Source organism: Parambassis ranga, chromosome 15, assembly GCF_900634625.1.
Source record: "Parambassis ranga chromosome 15, fParRan2.1, whole genome shotgun sequence".
Lineage (NCBI taxonomy): Eukaryota > Metazoa > Chordata > Actinopteri > Ambassidae > Parambassis > Parambassis ranga.
In genome coordinates, this window is record NC_041035.1 from 18,496,560 (window position 1) to 18,509,210 (window position 12,651).

Consider the following 12,651-nt stretch of genomic DNA (forward strand, 5'->3'; position numbering starts at 1 on the left):
TGATTCTCAGATTAGGCAGTGTGCAGCAGTGTCAGATTGTCTCGGTGATAGTGGGGGGAACATGGCGCCGTCACGCACAAACACACTGAGCTGTTATGAAATGGACCTGCAGCTTCTCTCACTTTGTGACCTACTGACACACACACCTCAGCCCTGAAGAAACACACAGCAGTGGAATGTGACTCTTTACAAATGCACCCAGACAAAGATTCCTGGGTCTTGTTAGCATCTCTGGAAATCAGTATCAATGATGATGACTTTAAACTGCTGACAAAATGTCAGTCTAATCACTCTTACAGTACAAGCTGTACATATGGAAACTGGTCTGGGGAATCCTAATGACCAAAATTCTCAGAAGCTAGACACTTTCAAGCAGGTTTCCTAGACCTCTGCTGCCCCCTAGTGGACTTATTAGAAATATAACAGCCCTAAAGCACAGTACGCAGTGTGTGTAAATGTTGAACATGTACAAAACATGAATGAATAAAAGATATTGGGGGACATTAGTGTCCTTTTCTCACTCCTTGCCTGAAACTACTACACTCTCACTCAGGTTAAACATCGATTAAACAAAGCTTCTGGCCTTGTACCCCACACTGTAGATACTGTAGACTCTTTTGTTATTGATTACTCTCAACAGCACAGCGGATGTTTTCCTTTAAGGGAAACCACAGGACAAAAGCCTGAACCTGGTTCTCTTTTGGCAGCCTAGCACGTGCATATCCCCAGGAGTGAAGGCCTGCACGGGCCGCAGCAAAACAGCCCAGCACTACTCCAGCGCTGCCCCCCTCTCTCTCTCTCACACACACACAGACAGACCTGTGTGTCTGGTCAGACTAGCGAAGAGAGGAAACACGTATACTTTGCTTGACTAGAAATGAAAACACACAGCTCTGTGAGAGCCCTAAATGCAGCAGCGTGGTCCCTCTGCACTCACAGGAAGGAGGCCAGGCCAGCTGAAGTGCACACTCATGCACTGAGCATATTTTCATGGATAAACACACATACATGCACATATGCACAAGCAACAGTACAGGAAATGGGTCAGCTGTGGTACAGGTATCCTTTACATCCTCTCCTGGCTCCCACTGTCCGCCGATGAAAGGGAATACCCCGTTCTCTGCAGCTCTGGGTCCGGCTGGCCTGGTGCACAGCGGCTTATAAGAGGCAATTTCCTTCATAATCATCCCTGCCTTTCCCTGCTCTAATCTCCCAAAGGACAGTGGCAATTAGCCCGAGGAGGGCCCCACTGTAGCCGGGGCATCTGTGGCATCTCTGTTACCTCATGGCCATCCCATTGAAATCTGTGGCTTATGATGTACAGTATAATAGGGCTGGATTTCCTCCTCCCTTATAATGTCTAAATTGTTTGTTTGAGCCTCCTCTGTCTTCATCTCTCACCATCTTTTGGTTTAGTCACTAGTGCACATTATTTCCACATGAAAACACAGACACACACAGAGTGAGCCTGAATGAGATTCAAGCTCTGTCAACAGTAGTTTGGAGAAAGAGATCTTTCAACTGTGTGTTTAGTTTGTTGACATAACAGTGTGGATTTCCTATTAATATCATCAGATAAGCCTCCTACACCAACGCTGGAAAATTTCCCTGTTCAGGTGGCAGATAATGACGCCACCGTCTGTCTGTGAAAGTCATTTCTAACATACATAATCCTGATCATCCTCCACACACCACACGGCAGTGACAGGCAGAGGTGGTGCTGCACTCCTGACACAATGCCCTCATTGATTCTTCTTCCTCTTTGTAAACAACAGCCCTGAATGCATCATGCACACGTGGAAGCCACAAAGGAGCAGCTTTAGAGATAGCAGGAGCCTTTTCTAAATGATTATGCTGTCCGCAGGTCATTACTGTGACTCGATAAGAGTTTGTCATCGTGTGGTAATGTTCCAAAGATCCTGTTGTTCCCCTATGCTGCCCCACGTCAGATTTACTCCCTCTCACTCATGCCTTTCTTAAATGGGAGCAGTGTGGTGTTGTGGTTGAGGTGAGGCCATGGTCTGCTGAACACTGTGACATTCATCTAAATGGAATCAGATAAAGCTGGGGGCCTGAATACTTTCAACATAAACATCACCTGGAGCCCCAGGCGTGGGCCCCTGGACTGCTGGGTATCCAATCAGAGATGGTGAAACAAGGGAAGTCAACCAACAGCAGAAGCTGTAAACAGAGAGGGAAATCCTGTCTAGCCAATCAGAGCATAGGCTGCCCGCAGATAGCAGATGAGATCAGGCCTGTGGGTTCCTTCCACGTCAGGCGATACCCCCAGATGTGGGCGAGGATAGGTGATGTGGAGGTGAGAGAAACGGATACGACCCTTACACGTGTAGCTTAGGTTTCCTGTGGAGCAGACTGGGAGTATGATAGAGAGCGGGGGAAAGGTGAGAAACTGGGATTCTACCTCATTTTTCAACACGGGTTAAAAGGACACGAGTGAAATCAACATACCCAGACAAACAATTATCCTCAAAAATGTAGCAGCTAGTCAGCCACCCAAATATTCCACTACCTGGAGTGTGAGCTGCATAAAGAATGCTCTGAAATGTCAAGGGATGATGTTGAGAAAACAACGGAAGGCGGGATAAATAAATGAATGAGCGATGAACTCGATGGCAACCCTCAGTGAGAGGAGCGGGGGGAAACAAGCTGCAAAACACCTCTCACAAACTCAAAGCGGGCGGGTGTGCAGCAGTGAGCAGGCTGGGACCTGCCTCTCCTGGATAAAGCGATCTGTCAGCAGCAGAGGGGCAGAACACGCTCATGGGAACTGGATGACCTGCTGCACTTCACTGTCTACACACCACACTGACTGTACGACGTTGGCTCTGCCGGCTGCACACAGAGGCCTGCTTCCACAGATGACTGCGGGTGTGTAACAGCATGACTACCATATACAACATGATTTGTTGGTTCTCGCTGTATGTGCATGAAACCAGTGATTTCCATCTGTTAAATGAACACTAAGTGCTCCTCACAGCTTTGGATCCAAAAACACTTTATCTTCTGTTTCTGACATTGCTTTGAATCTCATTTCAGAGGAGGGGGGAAAGCCGAGCAGCAGATGGAAACAAGCCTTCCAGGAAATTAGTGGAGGTTGGGTGCAGCAAGAACAGGAGTTGGCATGGCGTCTGCCAGGTTTCTTTTTAGAAAAAAGGGGGAATAAAGAAAAATAAAAAACATATAAGGAGGAGAAAGAAAGTGGAAAGCGAGGGAAGCCGGTTGGGAGTTGTTATCAGAGACATTTTGGCTAGCTGGCTGGGTGGTAGCCCATGTATAAGCAGCGGGACAGAACAGAAAACCTGCAGTAAGGCCCTGCATACTGATGACCTGGCTGCAACGGCTGGATCAGCTCTCCGGCAGTTATTCATTAAGCCATTAAAGGAACACCACCGAGTCATTTGTGTGGCCTTCTGTTTCAGGCTGTTTTTCTTCTCGTTATTGTGTGTGTGTGAGTGTGTGTGTGTTGGGCTTTGTGCAGGAGGGAGAGAAGAAACAGAATACACGTCAATGAATAAATCTGAGGCGAAGAAAAGAGTGAAAACGGTTAGACCTGGGCAGCGAGCTGAAGCCAGCTGTTGGCCATCGTTCTGAGCAGAAAAGAAGTAATTAATTGCGGAAGTGGCTCACGAAGGAACTAATTCCCTTTTAAGACAGTTTGATAAATGAATGGGCATTCAAATTCAATCTACCTGCATTGAAATTAAAAGAGGATAATTAGACTTGAGATAACAGAAAGGGCCTGCCTTTACACAGCAAACCGTCACAGTCCTTAGAGGGACAAGAGCGCCCCCTTGTGTCAACATTGTCAGGGGAAAAAAAACACAAAAACAAGCTACAGATAATATTGATTGTATTGCCATCCATATATACATATATTTTATCTCTTTTAATATTACATAGCTTAAAGCATTAGAATCAGTGTGTGAACTATGAAAGAAAAAATCTACATTTCGACACCATTACAATGATTTATCTTCTTACAAAACATACTGTTGAACGCATGTCCCGTCTTTTGACCACATGCCAGGATTCTGAACAGCATTATTTTGTGATGCTCACCAGAGTGTAGAGAAAAAGCAGCAAGTTAATCAAACTAGAGCCTAATCATAGCGAGGCAGCTCAGTACATGTTGCTTCCACAATACTGACTTGATTGGAGGAGGATACACATGCTGGGCTGTGTGAGAACCCACATTATGTCAGTGGGACTATGTGAAATGGATCTAGTCCCCCCCCTAAAATAGGTCTGGGTTGCCATAGTGACACTGCCCGGGGTTAACTGTAACACAGAGGAGAAACACCACTGACGTGCTTATGAAACACAATAACACACTATAAGGGTCCCCGTGTGTGGAGGAGGTACGGTCTCATTTAAGGACAACTCAACACTCTGCAAAGCAATTAAACACAAAGTCACTAAAGTCTTTGAATGTTTGAATTGTTGTGTAGGTGATTGGGATCAGGAGACATTTAGAAAAAGCAGTGAGAGAGAGAGAGAGAAAGAGAGAGAGGTGGCTGTTGAGTTTGTGATTGTGATGAGCAACAGTGGAAGCAGCAGAGATTTGTTTGTGTGTGAGTGAATTGTTCAGAGGTCTGATTAGAGATGAGTTAAAACACATTGTTGACAACTTTTCTTATAACAAACACACTAGAGAACAGCTTCAAACACCATACACATTATAACACACAGTCGTCTCATATCTTCATAAAAATAGAAAATTCAAAAAGTCTATTTTGCAATAATGGAATGGATTAACAGTAGTAAGTGGAGTGAAGGAGGATAAGTGTTTAATAAGTATAGGGTGGTCCGACATAATTGTATCACCATCTGACAATTTCAGCTGCAAAAGCTTAAGCAGTAGCAGCCTTTGGTCATTCACTCATAAAGCAGCACCTGCTGTGGATAAAATGTATCTGTGCAGAGGAACATAACAGAATGTCTCAGACAACAAGACCTCATTGAAATGATTCATATCTTTTTGGTTAAATTATAAGTGCAACACTAATTTTGGAATTGAGTCATGGAGTACGGGGTCTTTGAGGGTAAACTTCCTCTGAGCAACATAAAGGCAAATTAAACCAGTAGAGCTACAGTACTTTAAAATGATGACTACAGGCACACAAAATAAGGCCTAAAAAAAACACCATAACAACTATTCCACCGACACAGACTGACACCAGGATGCATTATTTCACTTGTAGAGGAAGTGTGTCTCTTTTGGGGGGTTGTTACATGCATACACGCACTGCATGAACACAAACACACACTGGTCAACCCTAACATTAACAAACTTATAGCCACAAACACGGACAGTCTCCAGTGATAGACGCACAACTTCAAAACATATCTCCTCTCTTCTCCTGATGCAGAGATGTTGAAGATGATGTTAATTTGACTGAATGGTTGAGCCTTGTTGTTTTTTTTTTTACATTCTCTTCAGAACTCTATCATCCTCCGGGTCACTCCGTGCTCTCCTGGCCCACCTCGACTTCATCCTCACCTATGAGAGACTCAGGGATGCCTCCCTCTCCTTGGAATAGTTCCTCCATCAGCTGCTCCCCGGCCGTGCCTGCACGCGACGCCCACAGCGCGGCGCCCTCACGCAGGCCCAGCGAGCGGAGAAGCCGTGCGTACTCCAAGAACGAAGCTTCGATGAGTTTATGTGCAAACGTGGGTCAAGGAGAACAGTGCTGATAGCTTGTTGCTTGTAAAATAGTAAAATAGTTTTACTGATGTATATTAGACACCTGCCCTAAAGCTACTGTGCACCAAGGATTGAATGAACAGCAGTGCGCTCACAAACTCACAAAAACAGAGAAATACTGTTTGATATTTCTGTCACTCCCTCCAACAATATCCACCCCTGCAACAGAGCCCGGCCCGGCCCGGCCCTCATAAATCATAACCTACTTTGTGGCTAGTTCAGACCGATGAACAAGCCAAATGGAATGTCCCAGTGTTTACACAATAATTACGCTTTTCTAGATGGAATATTGATTTGAGGTGGAACTCAAGATTATTCTTTCTTTTTTTCTATTGACGTTTGTCAGCACATTACACACACTTTCTACTATTTTCATTTGAAATGTGGCCGATATGGTAAAGTATATCTAATAATAATCTCCATGTTCAGTGGAATTACACGTTCATTTGGTTTAAAGTTGCTGAGGGAAACATTCACTCAATTCTCTACATATCTAAAGTGAGATTTTTAAAAATTGATTTCAAGTATTCTGAGTTCTTTGTCACTTCTGGAGACATGTTGAATTGAAATTGACCTTTCTTGTGAAAAAGTGCTCATCTCTCAGGTTCCTGTCTGTGACAGAGATGGACAGAATTTGCAGAGGAGCTAACTCTGGTTATAAATGGCCTTTAGAGTACAGTAATGGGTTTTCAGAAAGGATATTGGACGAGTCATTGGCCTCCATCACCCCATACTTCAGACAGGCTTCAATGAAGAGGGCGGTGCGATCAAAGTGCCTCATACTGCCCAGGAGACGGGAGAAGGAAAAGAAAGACACGGGCAGGAGGAGGTGAGAGCTATTGTCAGAAAGCAGCATCGTCCCTGCCTTGATGTCTGTTATCCTAAAGCATACATCAACCCTGTCCCCCTGATGCCTCTTTAATTCCCTGTGAGAGCTTTTCGCTGCTTCTGAGAACATGAGCTGTCAGGGAGCAGGGCCAGCAGATCAATGCTGAGGTACAAGATACATGGTCACCTCCATCCTTATAGTTCGACGTGTCCTTCAATGTACTCAGAAAGAACAGAGAGAAGTCAAATGCACTAAAATCATATAAAAAGAATCCCAATTCTGAGTCTGAAAGTCTGTCAACTGGATAAAGTTTCAGGGCCACTACTCATTTGCTTTTTACCTGTGGAGCATCTCTCCCACTTTGTAAAAGCAGCCCAGGGACAGCAGCACCAGGATGGCTTTAGATTTCTGGTTGACCTGCGGGGAACACAGGTGCTCGGCCCAGCGCTTCAGGACATCTGAGCTCTCTGCCGGGTTCAGGCGCACCTGGAAGAACACACAATAACACATTGAGACGCACAGAGTAAGACTACAGTACAGGCAGGCTTACAAATGTTAAATAAAATATCAAAGACTACATTAAATGTCACAAATGTCCTTCTTACACTCTTCACATTCACCCGACCACCAGTCTCATGCCAAAGGAGTCACATACTATCCAAAGATTACACAATGTCGGCTGTTTCCGGTTGACGGATGCCGTCATGCTGAGTTACCTTAGCCAGCCATGCGGCTCGGTTCCACTCCCCGTAGGTCTGCAAGTAGCGGCAAGCATCCGCTGCCTTGTCAATCAGACACAGCAGCTGTACTCCCTCTGACAAATAGCCAAACAAGACAAGTTATACAGACGTGGGAGAAAAGATGGTCTATCAGTGCCCAAGGTTGTCGACTCTGCCTCACAGCAGCGAGATGATTTCTTTATAAAATGCTGGCACTAGACCCAGTTTCTTTATGTAAAAATGAAAGAAGTGTAGAATTTTTTAAACTCTGTGTTGGTAATAATGCAGCACTGCCTTTTCAGCAGAAAAATGTAATGATCAATTATTTAAAGACATTTTAAGGCATTTTCGATGCTGCAAAAATCCACAGTGTTCTCATTAAAATAAAGTCCCACTACCTGCTAGCTTTCCATTAGCAATCATGTTGGTGGCCACCAGTTTGATTGTAGACTGTGAGGGTCCCGAGGAGGTGATGGTGGTCACCAGGCAGGCTTTGAGTGAATCACAGTAATAGCTGGAGTTGTCTGCGCTCGTCTCCAACAGTAACTGCACCGCCCTGTCCGTCTGAGAGCAAGAACAACGTAACCAGAACATAATGGCTGAAGCAGCAGACAAAGCAACGCCTTAACGGCTCCACCACATAACTACTGTGTGTGAGCTGAACGACACAAAATTGCGAGGGGACATTATGTTGATTATCAAGCTTTTTATCTGGTGTAGATGAAAGCTGGAGCTCATGCTGGGGTCAGCACAGGCTGGCCTCAGGCCGTCTGCCTGTTGGATGACTGCACCTCCAGCACACAGCCTGCTGATTGCAGCCTGCGATTAGGGGGAAGGAGTGGAGACACTGAGAGGGGAGGGAGGTGCCGGTTGCTGCAGCCTGAGATGGCGATGAAGACAGAAGTAGAACTCTTCATCCTGAGTACTTATGTGACCTAGTTATAAGGACAGTATTTATGTGTGCACAGCTAAAAAACTCAATAAATGATTACATTCCGATACCCATGTGTGCAGCCTCTCTGGCTGGAAGGGACAGATGAGAAAAATGGAGGCTACAGAGACTTGCTGGTGTCCAGTCTTCAGCCTCATCCCTGACTTGATGCTATGAACAGGTTAAATTCTCCTGAATTCATTGTTTTGAAAATACAATGTAGAGTTCCCTATGAATTGACACAAAAAATGGCTGCAGTTTTTACTTGTTTAACATTAACTAAGCTACATCAGGTAGCCACAAAGCTACGTAGCTATGTAGCACCCACATAATTAGTAACCAGTCAATGTGACATCTAAAATCAAAGCTCCATTCTCTAAACATGACCCAACGAGGTAGTGCAGTACTAACCTGACCCAGCAGGAGGAGCTGATCAGCACATTTCTTAGTGTGCTCATAGCTGGAGCGCTTCACCTCCTGCAGGTGAACCCGATCCAGCTGGAATTTCTGTGGAGCAGAACAGGGTGGTTCGTTTTTGTTTTGTTTGTTTTTTTATAGATATTGTGTGTGGGAGGAAGATGGAGAGAAAACGAGCTGGCAGATTAAACACCAGAGACACAGACTATTAATGATGACCAAAAGGAGGGATGGGAAGACAATTATAGACATGCAGAGTCCAGAGATGGAAAGTGTAATTATAAAGTCTTTAAAATATTCAGGAGTTTCTCTGATAACGCTGCTTCCTATACTTCCATTATTGTTCATTATTTCATTACATTTTCAATGAATGGGTGAACAGATGTTTTTTAGTATGCAGATGATAAGCATGGAACATAAAAGTAACCAAAGATGCTCCAAAAGAAAACAATAGGACTACAGAAAGAGAAAGTTAAGAGCAGAGTACAGCACTGGTTACACTGGCTGTGTGTGTGCAGACGTTTGTATCTATATCTTTTCTTCCCCACACATTATTATGATGAATTCTTCTGTGAGTCACAGCCGTAGGCATAAATCCTTGCAGAGATACCAGAATGAGGTTAGTAACTTCAGAGCTGTGCTCTGTACTGGAGACTTGGATATTAGTAGTTACAGTCAGACTGTTTTATGACAACGGGAGTCAAATGTTGCTGCAGACAGTCTGACTTGGTGATGATGGCGTGGCCCCTCATTAAGAGGCAGCAGAAATCTTTTACAAAAACAGATTGGTACACCATCCATCTTTAAAACAGTGAAAAAAAACACATCAAGAACTTTTTAATTGGACCACTGCTGACTAAAATCAAACAGGCCATTTACATTCTCCTGTTAATACCCCGATGCTAGCTAAAAGCTCCTTGATGTTCTTTTTAAGTGGCTAATCATGTTTGATCAAACAAGGTACATGTTCCTTTCTTTTCTCTGCTTGAGTGTACTGATGCAAAAAAAGGGGAAAAACAGAAACCACTTGTCTTCACTTGCACAGTGGGCCAACTTTTTAATTACCTCCCACACTTTTGTCAAAACTATCCAAGCCTGGAAGCTTTAGACTGGAAACATAAAACAATGCGTGACGCATCACTACCACAACATAAAATAAAGAAACTTATGGAACCTAAGAAAACAAAAAGGTGGACGTTGTTGTTCAACATACTGTGCGGCTGCAATGCAGACAAGTAATGCAGGCAGACACAACAGAAGAAGACCGATCAATAAGAATCCTATAAAAAAAAAAGTTTTTCTGAACAAACTGGTCTGATAATTAAAATAGAAGACGCTATTGTTTATTAGATCCTTGGTTCAGCAACGCCGTTGGCAAGAAGCACTGATGTGAGCAAAAACACGACACAAAGGAAAAGAGGGAATCGGTTCTTATAAATGAGCGCACCCGAGTGTGGACTAGAACCAAAGGAAGTTCTGGGGGAATTAAATGTAGTGAGGATCAAGTGAGAGATGGGTTTGACCTCAAAGGTTTAAAACATGTGCAGTGTCTCCAGCAGGAGATTCACAATGTGCTGATCCACTGTGGAAGACAGGGGGCAGGCTGGTAGTGTGTGGTGAGTAAGACAGCAAACAGCGTCCCCTCTGACTGACCTGGAAGTAGGAGCTCTCACACAGGACGTCATGGCAGATATCCAGGTGGTTCTGAGGTGTCGGCTGGGTTCCTTCACTTGGGGCCTGACCCTCTGCAGTGGACAGACTTAGTTGACGAGCCTGTGCGAATAACTGGATGTAGTGGGAGGCCACGGTCCAGAAGAGAAGGTCTGACTCATCTCCAAACAACCTACAGTTTAGCACAACAATGCATTAGCTGGGTTCAGAGCAGGTAATGTTGTCTCCAGAGGAGTCAGATTCTGCAGTCTGAAGCAACATGGCTCTCGGTTTTCCTCATAGTCAGCTCGCTAACGACCACATTTCCTGTGTCTTCCAGCCTACGCCTCACTCCTTCACTGAACCCCCGCCCTCCTCCTACCGTTTCTTTCATCGTTTACTTCCCTCAGCCTCCTTTAACATATCCAAACAGGCACACAGCTGTTGCTAGGTTACCTTACGACATTAACAACTGCATGGAAACTCGGACAGCCAGATGAAGAGGCTTAACCCATAAGCTCTTTGAGAGTGCATGTCTGCGACACACAAAAAAAGAGCTTTTGGACTTCTCAGGTAAAACATGGCTTTAATATAAGATGCAAACTGGTTGGGAAGATATTGCATTTTTGCTTAGACCGGCTGCACTAGATGTGTCAGATGCTCGAGGGAAATGAGAACTGAAGCAGAGACGAGATCAGAGATGCTGACACCAGCTCTCATGTCAGGCTCTTTTTGTGGAACTGCAGAATCACCGTACAGTTATATCAAAAACACACCGTTAGTTTGCCAGGTAATTTGCCTCAAAATATTACACCATCTTTCCCAAGTGGTAAATAATTCAAATTCATCAAGGTATGATATTTAATATTGATGTTCCACAGAGTTATGCATTTTATTTTATGTTGCATATTGCATTTTAATGAGATTAAATTAAAGTCAGTGAACTTGGGAGTTGGATAGAGAAGGTGTTTCTCTTTTTTTTCCTAACATTTATTAAACTTGTTGCATTCGTGAGCCTTTGACTAAGTAAAATGTTAACAATAGGTCAAGCTAGTGCACCAGCAATGCTTCACACTAACACGGTAGAAACTGTACAACTGTAAACAGGGCAATGGCTCACCGTGAGACCAGGAGGCAGCGCTGCAGAAGACTGAGCTCTGGGTCCTGCAGCACACTCTTCATGTCACTGGGGAGCCAATCAGAGACAGACAATCAGAACAGAGCCAGGGCCAATTACACTTCTCCAACACAGCGGGGCCAATGTGGATGCTACTGGAGAATCTTCTTATCTGTCAGCCCACAGACTACAAGCTCTTTGGGCCTGCTGTCTAAACACGAGGGACCCTGGGACTGAAAGCCAAAAGTACATCAACGGAAACTGACACTTTGGCTCAGATACACTGACATACACACACAATCGCATCAGATTGATGGTGTCTGCATCATGACATCAATATTAAGTATTGTAGTTTGAGTTACTGTGTGTAATTGTCAGTAGAAGACAGAGCGAGGGTGTAATAACTCACTTTGACAATGAATTGAGCTGCTCCTGGATCAGGCCTTTTATCTCGTCTTTCTCACTGTAGTCTCTGAAACGGAAGAATCAAAGTAAGTCAAATGGCTCCCATCACGTCTTCCTAAAATAACTCCTGACCTGACATCAAATGGGAATATGAGAGCCTGCCTCTTAAGAGAAGTCAATTTGTGGTGTCAGACAAAGTCCATTCTAAAATTTATGCTGAGGTCAGGCAGCACCCCCGCACACACTGCTGAGATAGCTGCTTGACTTTTGACAAGGCAGTTCTGTGTGATTAATGAAAGAACTTCGGGACACATTCAAGGCTCAGTCGGATGGATTTGTAACTACATTGGGTATAGTTTAAGACAGATGTAGAAGCATTGAGGCTTTTCATAATATTTTATTACATTTATTTCTGGACAGGACCAGCTTTTGCTGATCCTTCTCACAGCTAATGTCTGTTTCTACACCCAACCAAAACCAGCCTGAAAAGCAAAGTGAAATGATTAAAGAGTTTTAAGCATAAGATTATTTTTTCTGTTTAGTGAAGCATTTGAAAATCACTACATTACGATTATTAATGAGAATTTTAATGGCATTTTTGAAAAATATATTTATATTGGTAGCAGCAACAAGTTTTTAAAAAGAGTTGTGAGAGAAAAAACTGAATAAAAAAAGCGTAAAACATACAAATATGTACAGCTTTTGGAGCTTCTGAAGCTTAATAAACCAAAAATGAGAGATTCTGAGCAGCTAAAATGCAATATCAAACAATACTGGGAAAACATTTCATTTTCAAAACTACAGGAGTTCAGTTCTCAAACACAAAAAGAGAGCTGATGCAACACAGTGTTAACATAC

The 12,651-nt window shown here is 43.8% G+C and overlaps 1 protein-coding gene across 1 annotated transcript in view; it reads right to left on the bottom strand.

Moving 5' to 3' along the window:
* Positions 1 to 3,854: 3,854 nt before the first annotated feature.
* The window catches only part of wdr11 (WD repeat domain 11), a 38,258-nt gene continuing 29,461 nt past the window's right edge, over positions 3,855 to 12,651 (bottom strand). Inside the window, exons 21-29 of the mRNA XM_028423345.1 lie at positions 11,798 to 11,860; positions 11,392 to 11,457; positions 10,275 to 10,464; positions 8,616 to 8,711; positions 7,672 to 7,837; positions 7,271 to 7,368; positions 6,895 to 7,040; positions 6,428 to 6,507; positions 3,855 to 5,683 (exon numbers count right to left, since the gene is read on the bottom strand). Coding sequence (XP_028279146.1) covers positions 5,481 to 5,683; positions 6,428 to 6,507; positions 6,895 to 7,040; positions 7,271 to 7,368; positions 7,672 to 7,837; positions 8,616 to 8,711; positions 10,275 to 10,464; positions 11,392 to 11,457; positions 11,798 to 11,860 — 1,108 coding nt within the window. The 3' untranslated portion in view covers positions 3,855 to 5,480. The remainder of the gene's footprint in view (positions 5,684 to 6,427; positions 6,508 to 6,894; positions 7,041 to 7,270; positions 7,369 to 7,671; positions 7,838 to 8,615; positions 8,712 to 10,274; positions 10,465 to 11,391; positions 11,458 to 11,797; positions 11,861 to 12,651) is intronic.